Source organism: Prionailurus viverrinus, chromosome C2 (genome assembly GCF_022837055.1).
Source record: "Prionailurus viverrinus isolate Anna chromosome C2, UM_Priviv_1.0, whole genome shotgun sequence".
In the NCBI taxonomy this organism is placed as follows: domain Eukaryota; kingdom Metazoa; phylum Chordata; class Mammalia; order Carnivora; family Felidae; genus Prionailurus; species Prionailurus viverrinus.
In genome coordinates, this window is record NC_062569.1 from 154,436,988 (window position 1) to 154,451,601 (window position 14,614).

Sequence of the window (14,614 nt, forward strand, 5' to 3'; positions counted from 1 at the left end):
TTGAAGTCTCTCATTGTTTCTTTGATGATTTCATATTGCACATAAAATTTTAAAATAAAAAAGGCTACTATAACTTCATTCACACATCAGTGATGGGAAGGAATAAAATGTCTACCAGATTCATGACAGACAAAGCATTATTTCATCTAAGAATAACACTCTTACAAATAAATAAGATTTGGAGGGAAGTGTGCAAGTAACACGAATAAGAAATTCCCCCAAAGGGAAGCAGTAAACATAGGATAAACATGTTTAGCATCATTAGTAATCCAAATATACAAATTAAAACAGAAAGCCATTTCGCCCATCGTATTGTAAAGATTAAGAATAAAAAGATCCTTTCTACCTGGTGAGGACACAGGGATACACACAGCCTCACGTTGCTGGTGGGTGTGCAAATTGCCACAATATTTTCCCAAGCACCCTGGGCCATACAGACCCAAAGCCTTAAATGCCACTTTACTTCTAAGGAAACAATCACACACATGTACACTGGATGGCATGCACATACAGGGATGTTCATCTGCAGAGTGTATAGGAGAAACTGAAAACAATCTCAAGGAGAGACAGGGAGCCTTGCACAATGGCAAACATTAGAAATAATTTTGAAGAAGGTAAGTGTTGTGGAAAATGTTCATAATATCATATATGAACATGTATGCAAACTAAGTTAAATGCACGCTGTTTGTTTCCATATGATGCAACATGAGGCTTCAAATATGGCCTAAAATAAAAAGTCATGTGGGCAGTTACTCTGAACAACAGGCTTTGCTTTTTGAATAAAGTGCTTTGGCATGGACAATATATGCAGCAGGCTATAGGAGAGCAGGCTCGGGGAATTCTTAAAAATGTAATTGATTCCTTCCTGCAATGAAATGGTTTCTAGCATCCTCTTCCCTCCCTCTTCTCTTTCTCCCTGGAAGGAAATATATCAGGAAGGAGGTGGTAAGTGACCCATTTTGTCTTTCTTCTATTGTTGTTATTTCCATAATAAGAAATACAGCATGTTATTTTAAAAAGCAGTATGTGGAATACAAACCATAATAAAGCAAACAAATAGGTAACAGACTCAGAACAATTAAACACATATAGTAGGTCTTAGACTGTTAGGAAAAGAGACCATGATTTATTTGTTTGTTTATCCCACCAGTGTGTATTTGGCATTCAACTGCTTGACACATTAATGAGTGAAGGTGAGTGAATGAAAAAAGAGAGAGAATTCCAATATGTTCATAAGCACAGTTAAGAACGCTTTCCCGGAGAAGACAATAAGTTGGACACAAATGATCTTCATGGTATCTAGAATGTTCCCCATCAGTCTGCACATTACAAGTTTCTATTCCTGCAACATTGACAGTGTTACCTTATAACTGGGGAGGCTGTTTTGCCTTTGCACAGAGAAAGCATGATTAGGAGTGAAAACAAAGAACACTGGATGCTGAAAATAGGGCATGGATGTGTTTTTACTTTTAACCTTCTAAAGCCACTTAACCACAAATGTATAAACAACAGGGAAATACTTTCCAAACAATGAGCAATACTGACAATTCATCCTTGTGTCTGCACATGTCGGGGTATGCAGTTCTCTCCAAGTGGATTATGGTTACACAACTCCTGTAGGCAATGCAGAGCTATCCTTGGTGCTGAAGCTTCCATTGGAATAACCTGCCCCATTTGTGATCTTTCCCAGGGAATGCTATGCAAGACCAGATACTTTCCTGGTCCAAATAAAAACATTTCAGTGGAGTAGGGTTATTTTTGAGAGGAAAGACTTAGTGGAGGTGGGAACATATTTACTTGCCAGAAACACATCTGGAAGGACTCGAAATGCTCATCTAATTCTTTAGATTCTAACATATGTTCGGCAGGTAACAAGCAAATCAAGTAACTTCATACCTTTAGAGAATTTCCACACTATGGTGGGTACAGGATAGCCCTCAGCTGAGCAATTGAGGATGACAGCCTTGCCATAAATCCCGTCCTGGTCCCGTGGCTGAACCACAAATTTCGGAGGAACTGAAAAGAGAGAAATGTCACCCTTAATTTGGACAAGAACACAACTTTCAAAGCTATGATTTTAATAATGCCAATAATTTTAATGGACATTAAAATAAAAACAACAGGTTACCTATATGGAAGACTGAAAAATAGTATATGTGATCTGGAATAAATCAGGAAAGTGACCTCAGTGTAGGAAAATTTTCTTATTTAGATCAGTGAGATTCTGCAGACTGAAGTTAATTTGCTCTGGGAAAAACTGGCCTCTTATGTGTGGCCTCTTATGTGTGGGAGTTGAATAAACCAAGGGAATAAGACATTGGTTTTTACTTGGGTTATGGAAGATCTTGAGCAATCCACTCCATGGCAAATAGAATCAGGACCACAATTTAAGGAACAAAGAGCAATTATCAAGAGGAAGTATTCCTCTTGGGTGTGCACTGCTCAAAGCATTTGGTATCTATTCTTATTCTAGTAGGAGATGAAGGGAAAATTAATAGGCATCCCCTAAAGGCAATAAAGAACACAGCATGGTATTGAACTTTTCCCCAAAATCTGATGAAGACACACAGACCATTATTCCTGATGTCAGTAAGCACTCTTCTGGGCCAACAGAGGATGATGGAAGCTAAGTGAAGTGAGGTACCATGAAGACTTTATCGTGTACATATTAAAAAAGCATATTAAATAACTGCATATTTGGTGAGTTTTATGAAGTGCTGGAAAAAATGCATCCCTACCCAAATCATACACATGCACTCTGTCCTGAAACACACCTGCCAAGAGAAAGCAAATTCTTTGAATTAAGTTATTGTCATTGTAAGAGTATTTGAGTCTTCTCTTAAAGAGAAGATACATATACTTCTAGGAAAGGCAGCATCTGAAGGTATTAGAATCTCAGAATCTTTTCCATCAAAATCAATGATTAATTATGGGATGAACTTTCAATGAGGCACTCCATTATATGAGAGGAGATAGACTGTGTCCACCACATGCCCGGGACTTAGCAAATGTGAGTGTTCTTCATCTCCTTTCCTTAATTCCTGGTAAAGCTAGTCTTGTCTGCCTTGCAATTTCCAAAATTCTTATTTTGAGACAGAAATATGGGCCTATATGCTACAGATCAATAGTAATTCCAGCCACAACATGAAATGGACTGGGAGAAAAATAAGAGTCCATGTTTGCTAGAAGCTTCAAAACACGTTGGAAAGATATGAATCACAGCGAAGATCATTTTGTCCATAAAACAGTCGAGGAGGAGGGAATGATATCAAGACACAAGAAGCAGCTGGAGATTGTAATCAGTGCTGTGTTTCTGAAAGAGACAACAGTGATGTCTAGGAGTACAGGGCCAAGGACTAAATACCAGGGTTTGAGCTCCAACTTTGCTTCTTCCAGTTGGATGATTTGGTGCAAGTTATCAAATGTCTCTTGGCTTCAATTTCCTTATCTTTAAATTGGGTATAATTACAGTACTCATTTTATAGGATTGGTGTGGAGATCAAAGGAATTAAGATTACAAGTGTTCTCAGAACAGTGTCTGGAAGATATTAAGTGCTCTGGGAGTGCTTGTTAATTTAATAAATGCAGGTATGTCCAGCTTTAACATATCCTTAACAAATACAATTCCCAACTTGCAAATTGAATCATGTATGCAGCCAATGGGTCTCCTCAATATTGCCTAACTAGCAAGCAATTTTACTTCATTTAGATGGTATTCTGAGACAAATATATTCAATAAAATGTAAATAAATTTAAAATAAGGTGATAAGGGATGGCTGTCTCAAGCTGAGAAAACTATTTCTAGGAAAAATGCTGGAGATTATATAGAGCAAAGTTTTCTAGTAAAAGTAATAAATCTTGAGGATAGATTATAAAGTTTAAGGCACAATGCCAAAATCACTCTGGCCAGGTGGAAAGTAAATATGCAGTCATCTATAGTCTATGCTCTATTTGGCTCAAATTCTGCTAAGAGAAGGAAACCTTTTGTCAAATGGACAGGATAACTACTCTCTTGCATTTTCTCTGGAAGCCTGTCTAATTATAATTGATCCATGACCCCTCCCCTCAATTTGGTTCTAATCCAAAGGGACACTACTTAAAAACTGATCAAAGAGGTTTACATGAGAAACAGCCATTGACATATTGTAAGTGTAAGGTAATTATAGACGGAAATGGCCTATAAAACTGAGAATTATCTTTTATAACTTCATCTTTCATCTCCTTATATCTGGCACTGATGGTTCTTCCTCGAAAATGTATCACACAGCCTCAAAATCTCTCCATATTTATTGCATATCCTAGTCACCATGGGTACACAAGGTGTGTGGTAAATTGCCACATATCATATCCTCCATTCATCTGGTTTCAGCACACCAGGGGCTGGACAGTTCCATGCACTTGCCAAGGTACCACACCAAGAGCATGAGTCTCTGCTCTCCCAGGGCCTTCTCTGGTGTCACAAATGCTTACTCACTCTCCCTGATGCCACCCAGAAATGTGGGTGACAAACATATACCAATGAGGGACAGGAGTTGGGGGAGGGAAATGCCTCTCCTATCCATCCTCCAATCCCATGGGACGAGTCTGAGGCATGTTCTTTCTATGCCTGTGATCAAACATTATAGGGCATCAGAATCACCTGAATAGCTGACTAAAACACAAGTTGCTGAGCCGTATCTTCCAAAGTTTTGACTTAGTAGATATGAGGAGGGATCTAAGATACTGCCTTTCTTTTTTTTTTTTTCAACGTTTATTTATTTTTGGGACAGAGAGAGACAGAGCATGAACGGGGGAGGGGCAGAGAGAGAGGGAGACACAGAATCGGAAACAGGCTCCAGGCTCTGAGCCATCAGCCCAGAGCCTGACGCGGGGCTCGAACTCCCGGACCGCGAGATCGTGACCTGGCTGAAGTCGGACGCTTAACCGACTGCGCCACCCAGGCGCCCCTAAGATATTGCCTTTCTAATAAGCTACCAGCGATGCTGAGTCTGCTGGTCCAGAGACAACACTTTAAGAACCAGTGTTATCTGTGATTCCTCAGAGAATTCCCAGTATAAAGGATCCCCCACTGCCCAAAGTGGCAACAAGCTCATTGAAACAACCTTTATTGATTTTTTCCCTTTCTTTCTGATCTTACTCCTGCCATCCAGCCCTCACTCTGGAATCACATATCATTAGTGACTTGCAGCCAATCATGTACCTCACACTCTGCTTTTGGAGGAACTTTCCCAGAGACAAAGGCCAATACTGGTTCTTATCTGGTTTTTGAAGTAACCTCGTCACTGGGGTCTGTCTACCTGGCACCTACCGCCCCTCTTGAGTCTGTTCTCCACACAGTAGCTAGAAGAATCCAAGACACTAACTGGACGATGTGACTGCCTGCTTAAAATCGTCAGTGCATTCCAATTGTCCTTTGATATAATCCAGAATCATACAATATTGTGAAGGTTCTTTATGACTTGGGTCCCTGGTTTCCAGCTTCATCTCTTGACATTCCCCTCTTGCAGGCTTTTCTCCAGCTGTTCTAAAACTCTGTCTGTTCTCCAGTCCGCATGATTGTTCTTGCTGCTTGGACTTCACACATGCTTCTGCATTTCTTTGTTTAACAAACTCTCACTTATTATTTGCATCTCAGTTCAGAGCCCACTTAGTCTGAGACACCTTTTCTAGTGCTATGAATGAGATTAAATGCCCCCACAGAACTCTTTGTTGCCCTACCATAGCCCTTATCAAAATTGTTTGGTGTTGCTGGTTTAATTGCCTGTCTCCCCCATCAGGCTCTTCACCATATAAGAATAAGAACCATTCCTTTCCCACTGACCATTGTATCCCCAGCACAGAGCACAGCAATGGAACATAGAAAGCACTCTGAAAATATCTGCTGAAAGGAAAAACAAATGGATATTACTCCAGCTTTACAGAACAGGGAAATAGGCTTTCTCCAAAGTATCATGGCTAAGATCATAACACAGATCATAGTGACCCCAACGCCCAAAGCCCTTGAGAGTAGGATGGACCTATTTTCTCCTGAGGGAAGACAGCAGAAAGCACTATAGGGAGGATTTTGGCCAAGGAGAAACAGACTAGAGGTGGAACTGTTGCAATCTGAGCTAAAACTTCCTATAGGACCCAAAGACTAAGTACTCTGTATTGTCTAGGTTTTAATTCCCAAAAGTTGCTGGTTTCCTTTCTTAAAATTGTATTTTGCTCTCCTTTAACTTGTGTAACACTTTATTTTGTATGTTGTAGTGAGCGTGTTTGCCAATATGGTTGGTTTTTCCAATAGAAGGATTTTCCAATGGGGAGGAGGGTGATTAAGGAAATGGAAGGGAAGGATTCAACCAAATAATTATGCCACACCCCCAAAAGGCAATGGTAGGTCATTTGTACCATACACTTGTCTGAATCATAACTACACAAACATTACATCTGTCCCTCCAGAAAGAGAAATTTGAGATACATATGTTCCAAAATACCCAAATCGTGTCATGGGAGCCATGTAGTCTGATAACATCTGAAGTCCCCAAGGGATCCCTTCTTGTCACCTTGTCTAAAATGAGGGCTGTTTAAAATACAGTGTTCTTTGGCTTGGTCTGTTTTGTTAAAGGAGGGGGGATTATTTTTGCTGTTTTTAAGAGAGGAATAGTAATATGTTTGTAATAGGACAGGTACTTTTCAATCTTAGGCGTGATTCAATGTTTTTTTATGTTTAAAATTCATGGCCTCCAAGAAGCTACATATTTCCAAAGAATGGATGTAAGCTGCCCTAAGCTGTCACCAGGAACAAGGATTCAGTTTCACTGAAAGCAAAACTAGGAGCTATTTGGTGGCGGTGGTGGGGAAGAGGGGACATGTACATAAATATTGCCACTCTCTACTGGATGGCATTTAGTCAAGATGGTAATCGGTCAAAGTCTAGGTAAGATTTAATTTATGACACCAGACACTAAAATCCAGTGGCTTCCTGTCACAACCAGAAAGATGGTCTGGCCCTCGCCCTCATTCCTTTGCCTCTTCCCTTATGTAACACTGAGCACATTGGTCTCTTGCAGCTCTTTGAACACACAAAGCTCACTCCTGACTTGGGGCCTTCATGCTTGGTCTCTTCCCTGGAGCTCACTTCCTGCAGAGAGCCCTGTGACTTGCTCCCTTACCTTAATCAAGTCTGCTCAAAAATCTCTCGAGAAAGGATTTCCCTGTCCATCCTATCTGACATACCTTTCCTATCCCCATCACTCTCAATCCTCCTACTGAGTTTTAATTTCATAGTACATGCAGATACCTGACATTGTTTGTTTGTTTGTTGTCTCTTTCTTCCACTGGAATGTGAGTCTTATGGGCCAGGAACTTGATTATCTCTGTTTTGATCACCGCTGCACTCCAGCACTCAGAATAGAGGCTTCAGAAATATTTGTTGGAAGAATCAATGGACGAAATAAAATTATAGTAGAAATATGGCACAAAAGTTAGACCACTAAACATAGCAATAAGATAGTGGCCCTGTGTAACTTTTATTTTCCTTGCCAAAAAAGGTTAACTAGAGGCCTTTTGAGTAGTGTTTGTTTTCTATGGGGCAGCTAATCATTAAAAGTCAGAAACAGCAGCTACATCATAGGACACAAAGAAATGTGAGAAAACTGACCTCCTATGGAGCCGCAGATAGAAAATCATCTCATCTGCAGCTTTCCTCTCAGTGATGCAGAGCCAATATTAGGAACCAAAGGGCAGGTGTGTTCAGTCATTAAGTCTAGTGCTTTCCCTCCAAATGGCTTCTTTAGTGCCAAGGTCACCCCACTGAGCATGACATTAGGAAGATCATTGGTCCACAGACAGTGTAAGCCATGAGGCACACACGTAAGAGCTAAGGGTTGTTTTGTTTTCTTTTTCCTTTTAACTTCCTGTAGGAAAACAGCTAATTTATTTTAAATTAAGCCTCTATAAATCTTCCCAATTACCTGACAAGTCAAAAACTGTGCTAAGTTCTATAATGTTTCTAGGTCATAAGGTTGCGATTGAAGGAATAACTAGGAATTGGGCTCGCAAACTCCACTGCTGTCATACCCATTTATTCCACACCTCAGCTGAAATGTCTTAGATGTTACCTTCATCTCCCATGCGCAATTTGTCCCAGCTGCTGTGGTATCCCAAAACTATATTGTACTTTTACCTTTTTGGCCATATTCCCAAGGCCTTCATTCTAATTAATTGCCTAATGCTTGGATTACCCCATGGCCCTTCTATGCAGTATACCCTCAATCATGCTCCAAAATCATGTAGCAGGAAGGGGGGCATACAGAGGGACAAGGGTGGAAGGATGTCATCACTCCCTGAGTGTTCATTATGTCCCAAGCACTATGATAAATACATTATTTTATTTAGCCCTTGGAAATCATTACTAGGTAGTATCCCATTTTATGAATAAAAAAATGGAGATTAAGAGAGGTTAAGGAGTTTACCCAAGGTCACAAAGCTAAGAGGTGTCCACATCATCACAGGGCTGAAAGGAAGAAAACGGAAAGAAGAGAAGCAGGGAAGAGGTCTGGGGAGGCAGGCTTGCAGGCCAGTGGGTTTTCCTTGGCTTTCCTGTCTGCAAAGCACAGCCCATCAACTGCTACCAGACGGTCTTTCTCCCTCAAGACAATCCATTCAAGGACATTTGTAGTTCCCCAGCCTTTCCTATGTCAAGTACACACTTGTTGAAAATAAGCAGACGGGCCAACTCTGGCTATGGCACAGCCTCTACGTCTTGGCTGGTGCTATCACTCTCCGACCTCAGAACATATGCCTGGAACATATACCTCCGTCCCACCCCCACCCCCGCCCCCCATTCATGGACAGTAATCAGAGTGCTCTGCTCTCAGCCAGGTGCAAAGGTCATACCAATTGTTACCTTGTCACCTAATTAAATTTTCTCAGCAGCAGGGGTGCCTGGGTGGTGCAGTCGGTTAAGCGTCCGACTTCAGCCAGGTCATGATCTCGCGGTCCGTGAGTTCAAGCCCCGCGTCAGGGTCTGGGCTGATGGCTCAGAACCTGGAGCCCGTTTCCGATTCTGTGTCTCCCTCTCTCTCTGCCCCTCCCCTATTCATGCTCTGTCTCTCTCTGTCCCAAAAATAAATAAACGTTGAAAAAAAATTTTTTTCTCAGCAGTTCCAAGAAGTCTCCCTGTTCCTATTTCATAGGTTAGTAAATTGAGGATCAGAGAGATTCACTCATGTTTTCAAAGTCACATAGAAAATGAAAAAGCAGAAAGGGGGACCTTGATTTTCTAACTGGGAGACAGAGTGTTGCATTTTTATTTTCTAAACCCTATGCACATCAGGGCTGATGGAGCTCACTCCTTCCATGAAGCCTCCCTTGAACGTATCACTGATCTCCCCCTTATTAGAGTTCATTTTGCTCTTGTAATTAATAGTCTGTCACTTGAAGTCCTCCAAACCACCCTCACTGTGACAAGGCAGTTTCAAGGTTTCTAAACTCCTCATTCTATTTTTCCCAAACTACATCTCAGACCAAAAGCTTTAAAGCCTCCAAGAGAAAACCACTTAGCTCCAGTTAAAGATTTAAATAAAGACCCACATAATCATTCTCTAATGCTGTTTTTGCTCTTTTCATGTTGGTTTGCTTCCCCAACTATACCTTTGCATATTTTTTTCATGAACCAAACGACAAGCCGTGTTCCAAAGTTAAGTGGTAAGTCCACGCTTTGCAATATGGAATGCTCCTCCATTCTAAATGGCAATAATAAATAAGATTCCTCATCTTACTACAGTGTCTATTTAGCTCATTCAGAATATGATCCAGCTGAAGTGACGACCAAATTCAACCACTTGACCCTTCAAATTAAAAGCTGCAATCTGAGCAGCTGCCTGATTTCTAGCAATCAAAAACAAGAGGCTGTCACTCACAGCAGGCATTAACCATCCACAGAGAAACCTCCCTGTCCCAACTATTATGTACTGAGGGCAGACGGGAAACAGAGGAGAACTCTGAGGTATTATACGCCTTGAGCAGCTCCCCACTCCCAGCATGGTCCTTGGCCAGCTACTTCTGGGGAGAACGTCTGTCATCAAGGCTTCTCACATATTTTTCTCAAAGAGTAGACCATCAATTCCTGCAAATTGTCTTCTGAATCAGCCCCGCCTTTGCCATCCCCATTACCACCACCTTGGCTCCAACCATCACCCCTTCTCACATAGACCACAAAGGCCTCCCCTCTGGACTTCTGGGCTCATGGTCTCACTTTATTTCAGTGCATGGCACGTCCTGCCATAAACTGTGTGATTTTATTGCTTTAGATTCCCTCATCAATTCCCATGGCCTCTAGACCTTAGGGCACAGAATCTACAAACTGTGAGCCAGAGTTAGCTCTAGAGTCTCATCCTTCCTCATTTGGCTCCCCAGCCACACCATTCTACCACACCAGGGAAATAAATGCACCTGCTGTCTCAAGCCTTCCATGCCACTGCAGGTGACAGACCTTCTTCCAGGAACACATTGCCTTCCTTTGTCTCTTTTTAACTCGATGCTGTATTTTCTAAACCCACCAGGATCCCTCCCTCCCATTGGGTATCTGCCTCATGTGTCTCCTAACCTAAATAAGGTAACTTCCCTCTCTTCCTTCACAGTTTCCCTGTGGCCTGTCACACAACCATGTAAGGCTGTCACCTGTCTCCCACTAGATGGGAGCTCTCACTGGGAAGAAATGAGCGTTCATCATCCCAGCGACTATTCCAGGGCCAGCAATTACAAGTATGTGCTAAAGACACCGCTGTTTAATGATGGAATAAGAGAAAGATGAAAGACAGAAAAAATGCAGTCATTTGGGAATGGGTGCAAAAGAATGTACTTGTATCCACCCATTGATGGTTCAAAGAGGTGCAGCTCAGAATATTTATTTTCTTTTGCAAGCAACTGAAACAAGAAAATACTGAACTCACCAGACTGAAAAATTTTAAGAAAAAAAAAACATAGTAAAGATGGCTACACAGAAGGACTTTAAAACAGAAAATGCTTTATAGGGCTAGTCAAATTTTCACTTTTATCTTGTACCCATTTTGATAATTTATGTCTTTGAAATCATTGGCCATTTGATCTAAATTGTCAAATAGACTGCCATAAAATTGTCCAAAAGATTTCTTTACTACCCTTTTAATTAATGTCTGTAGGAGCTATAGTGATATTTGCCTTTGCATTAGTTTTCTAGAGCTGGTGGAATAAATCACAACAAACTTAGTGGCTTTAAACAATAAAACTTACATTCTTATTCTTCAGGTGATCAGAATTCTCGAATGTGCATTATGCAGTTGTTGGCTATAATCTATAAATATCAATTAGGTTATGTGGGCTGATAGGTAGTTTAAATCTTCTCCGTTCTTACTGATTCTTTTTTCTACTTACTCTCTTAAGTATTAAGAAAGGAGTGCTGAAACTCCCAATTGGCATTAGTTGTTTGTTACTCCTTTCAGTTCTATTTCATAGTCATATGCTTGGATTTCTGTTATTAGGTGCATCCAGATTTCAGTTGTATATGTCTTCTTGATGAATTAACCATTTTATTATTATAACATGTCCTTATTTGCTTATAGTAATATTTATTGCCCTGAGACTTATTTTATTTAATATTAATACATCCAATTAAGCTTTTCGTGACTGGTTTTATGTCATTTTACTTTTTTTTTTTTTTCAACGTTTATTTATTTTTGGGACAGAGAGAGACAGAGCATGAATGGGGGAGGGGCAGAGAGAGAGGGAGACACAGAATCGGAAACAGGCTCCGGGCTCTGAGCCATCAGCCCAGAGCCCGACGCGGGGCTCGAACTCCCGGACCGCGAGATCGTGACCTGGCTGAAGTCGGACGCTTAACCGACTGCGCCACCCAGGCGCCCCAATGTCATTTTACTTTTAATTACTATGTCTTTTATATTTAAAATGTGGTAATATGTACTTGAATCTTGCTTTTTAATTAAGATTGGCAGTCTTTGCTTTTTAATTGGTATGTTTAGTCCATTTATACCTAATGAAGGTATTGATATAGTTGTCTTTGAGTTTTCCATCTATTTTCCATTTCTTCTTTGTATTATGTCTCTCTTTTCCTATCTTTTGTAACTAATCAAGTGTATTTTAATGCTCTTTTTTCTATTCTGTTGCATTCACATCTATACCTATTTGTTTCATTTTTTATAATTCCTCAAGAGGTTGCAGTGTATGTATTTAACTAGCAACATCTATGTTCAAATAATTTCATGCCACTTCATGTATAACATAGGATAAATTTTACGAAGTAAAATTCCACTTTCCTTTTTCCTGTTTGTGAAATTATTGTTGTATATTTTACTTTTGCATGTTATAAATTATTGTTGTTTAAACATCTAAATGTTTTTAAAGAAATGAAAATGATAACATGGTATATTTTATCTTTAGCCATAAATTTATCTTACCAAGAGCTCTTCATTCCTCTTGAAGATCAGTTTCCATCTGGAATTGTTTTCTTTTAGCTTAAAGAACATTCCTTAACATTTACTGTAGTAAAATCTGGCTGGTAATTAATTCTCTCAACCTTTACTTGTCTAAAAATGCCTTTATTTGGCATCCATTTTTTAAGAATATATTTTTCTAAAAAAAAAAAAAGAATATATTTTTCTGGTTACAGAATCCTAGGTTGATAAATGTTCTTCCTCCACACCTTTCTTTCAGCACTTTAAAGATGCTGTTCCATTCTCTTCTGGCTTGAATTGTTTATGATGAGTAGTCTAAAGTTTTCTTACTTGGTCCTCTTGAATGTAACAAGCTTAATTTCTCTGGTTACTTTTTTTTTTTTTTTTTTAATGGTTATTTGTGACAGACAGAGGGAGCAAGAGTGCACATGACTGGGGGAGGGGCAAACAGAGGAGGGCAGAGGATCTGAAGTGGGCTCTTTGCTGACAGCAAAAACCCTGATGTGGGGCTCGAACTCACAAACCATGAGAACATGACCTGAGCCGAAGTTGGATGCTTCACTGACTGAGCCATCCAGGTAACTCTCTCTGGTTACTTTTAATATTTTATTATTGGTTTTTAACAATACAATTATAATGAGCCCTGATACGATTTCTCTTTGTGCTTATTTTTTGAGGGTTTCATTGACCATTTTGATATGTATATTTACATTTTTCTTCGCATTTGGAAAATTTCCAATCATTGTTATTCAAATATATATTTTTTCCCTGAACCTTTTTCTCTGACTCTAACTACGTATATGTTGGAAGGGCTGACATTTTCCGAAGCTCAGTGAGGCACTGTTTACTGTTCTCCAGCTTGTACCTCTCTGTGAAAATATCTGGTATTTTCTCTTGCCCTCTTTTCAAGTTCAGTAATCCTTTATTCTGCAGTATTTAATATCTTTTTTTAATATGAAATTTATTGTCAAATTGGTTTCCTTACAACACCCAGTGCTCCTCCCAACAGGTGCCCTCCTCAATACCCATCACCCACCCTCCCCGCCCTCCCACCCCCATCAACCCTCAGTTTGTTCTCAGGTTTTAAGAGTCTCTTATGTTTTGGCTCCCTCCCTCTCTAACCTTTTTTTTTTTTCCCTTCCCCTCCCCTATGGTATTCTGGTAAGTTTCTCAGGATCCACATAAGAGTGAAAGCCTATGGTATCTGTCTTTCCCTGTATAACTTATTTCACTTAGCACAACACTTTCCAGTTCCATTCACGTTGCTACCAAAGGCAAGATTTCATTCTTTCTCATGGCCAAGTAGTATTCCATTGTATATATAAACCACAATTTCTTTATATCTTATTAAATAGATCTAGTGAATTTCTCATTTCAGACATTATATCTTTCAGAGTTAGAATTTCTTTCTGGCTCTTGTTTTAAAAAATATTTTACATTTCCCTTCTTGTGTTCCCTGTGCACTCATTTACTGCACGTATCTTTTCACTTGAACCCTTGAAATAAGAGGGTAGCCAGCCACTTTAAACCCTTGCCTGCTAACTGGGACATCAGTGTGTCCATTAGTCCATTACTTTAATTGTTTTTCCTTTTGTTTATGGCTCACATTTTCCTCCTTCTTTACATATCTAGTAAGTATGTGTAACACACTGTGGATATGCTATGCTATTGAAAGTATGGGTTTTGTTGACTTAAAGTGTTGAATGTTATTCTTGCAGTTAATTCACTGGCGAAGTTTTATACAACCAAGGATCTTTTTAGGCTCTTTTAGGGTTTGTCTAGAATAGCCCCTATTCCAAGGATAGATTAGCTCTCCTCCTAGTGTCCCCTCTGAGATTTTAACTGAATTTCCATGTGTTCTCTATTCTGGCTGTTCAGAACTCCAATACATCCCAGCACTGTGTAGCCTCTGAATTCTTCATTCATCTCACATCTACCTGGTACTTGTTCTCTGATAGATTTCATGAAGTCTCATCTTATGCATGTGAAGTGTAGTATTTAGCTAAAGACTCACAAGGAGATTTTTAGAGCTCTCTGAATAGCTCCCTATTCCCCAGCACTACAAAATCTCACACTTCGATGGTTTCCAAATTTCTATCTGTTTTCTCCATCCAGCAAGATCACAGTTATCTACTTGGGCTCTGCATCCCTCTGTCATGGTTTGGAAAGTGCCTCAGAGA

The 14,614-nt window shown here is 39.9% G+C and overlaps 1 protein-coding gene across 1 annotated transcript in view; it reads right to left on the reverse strand.

The window, feature by feature from the left end:
* DSCAM (DS cell adhesion molecule) overlaps positions 1-14,614 on the reverse strand; it is a 632,639-nt gene that overhangs the window by 248,688 nt on the left and 369,337 nt on the right. Inside the window, exon 10 of the mRNA XM_047874074.1 lies at positions 1,897-2,016. Coding sequence (XP_047730030.1) covers positions 1,897-2,016 — 120 coding nt within the window. The remainder of the gene's footprint in view (positions 1-1,896; positions 2,017-14,614) is intronic.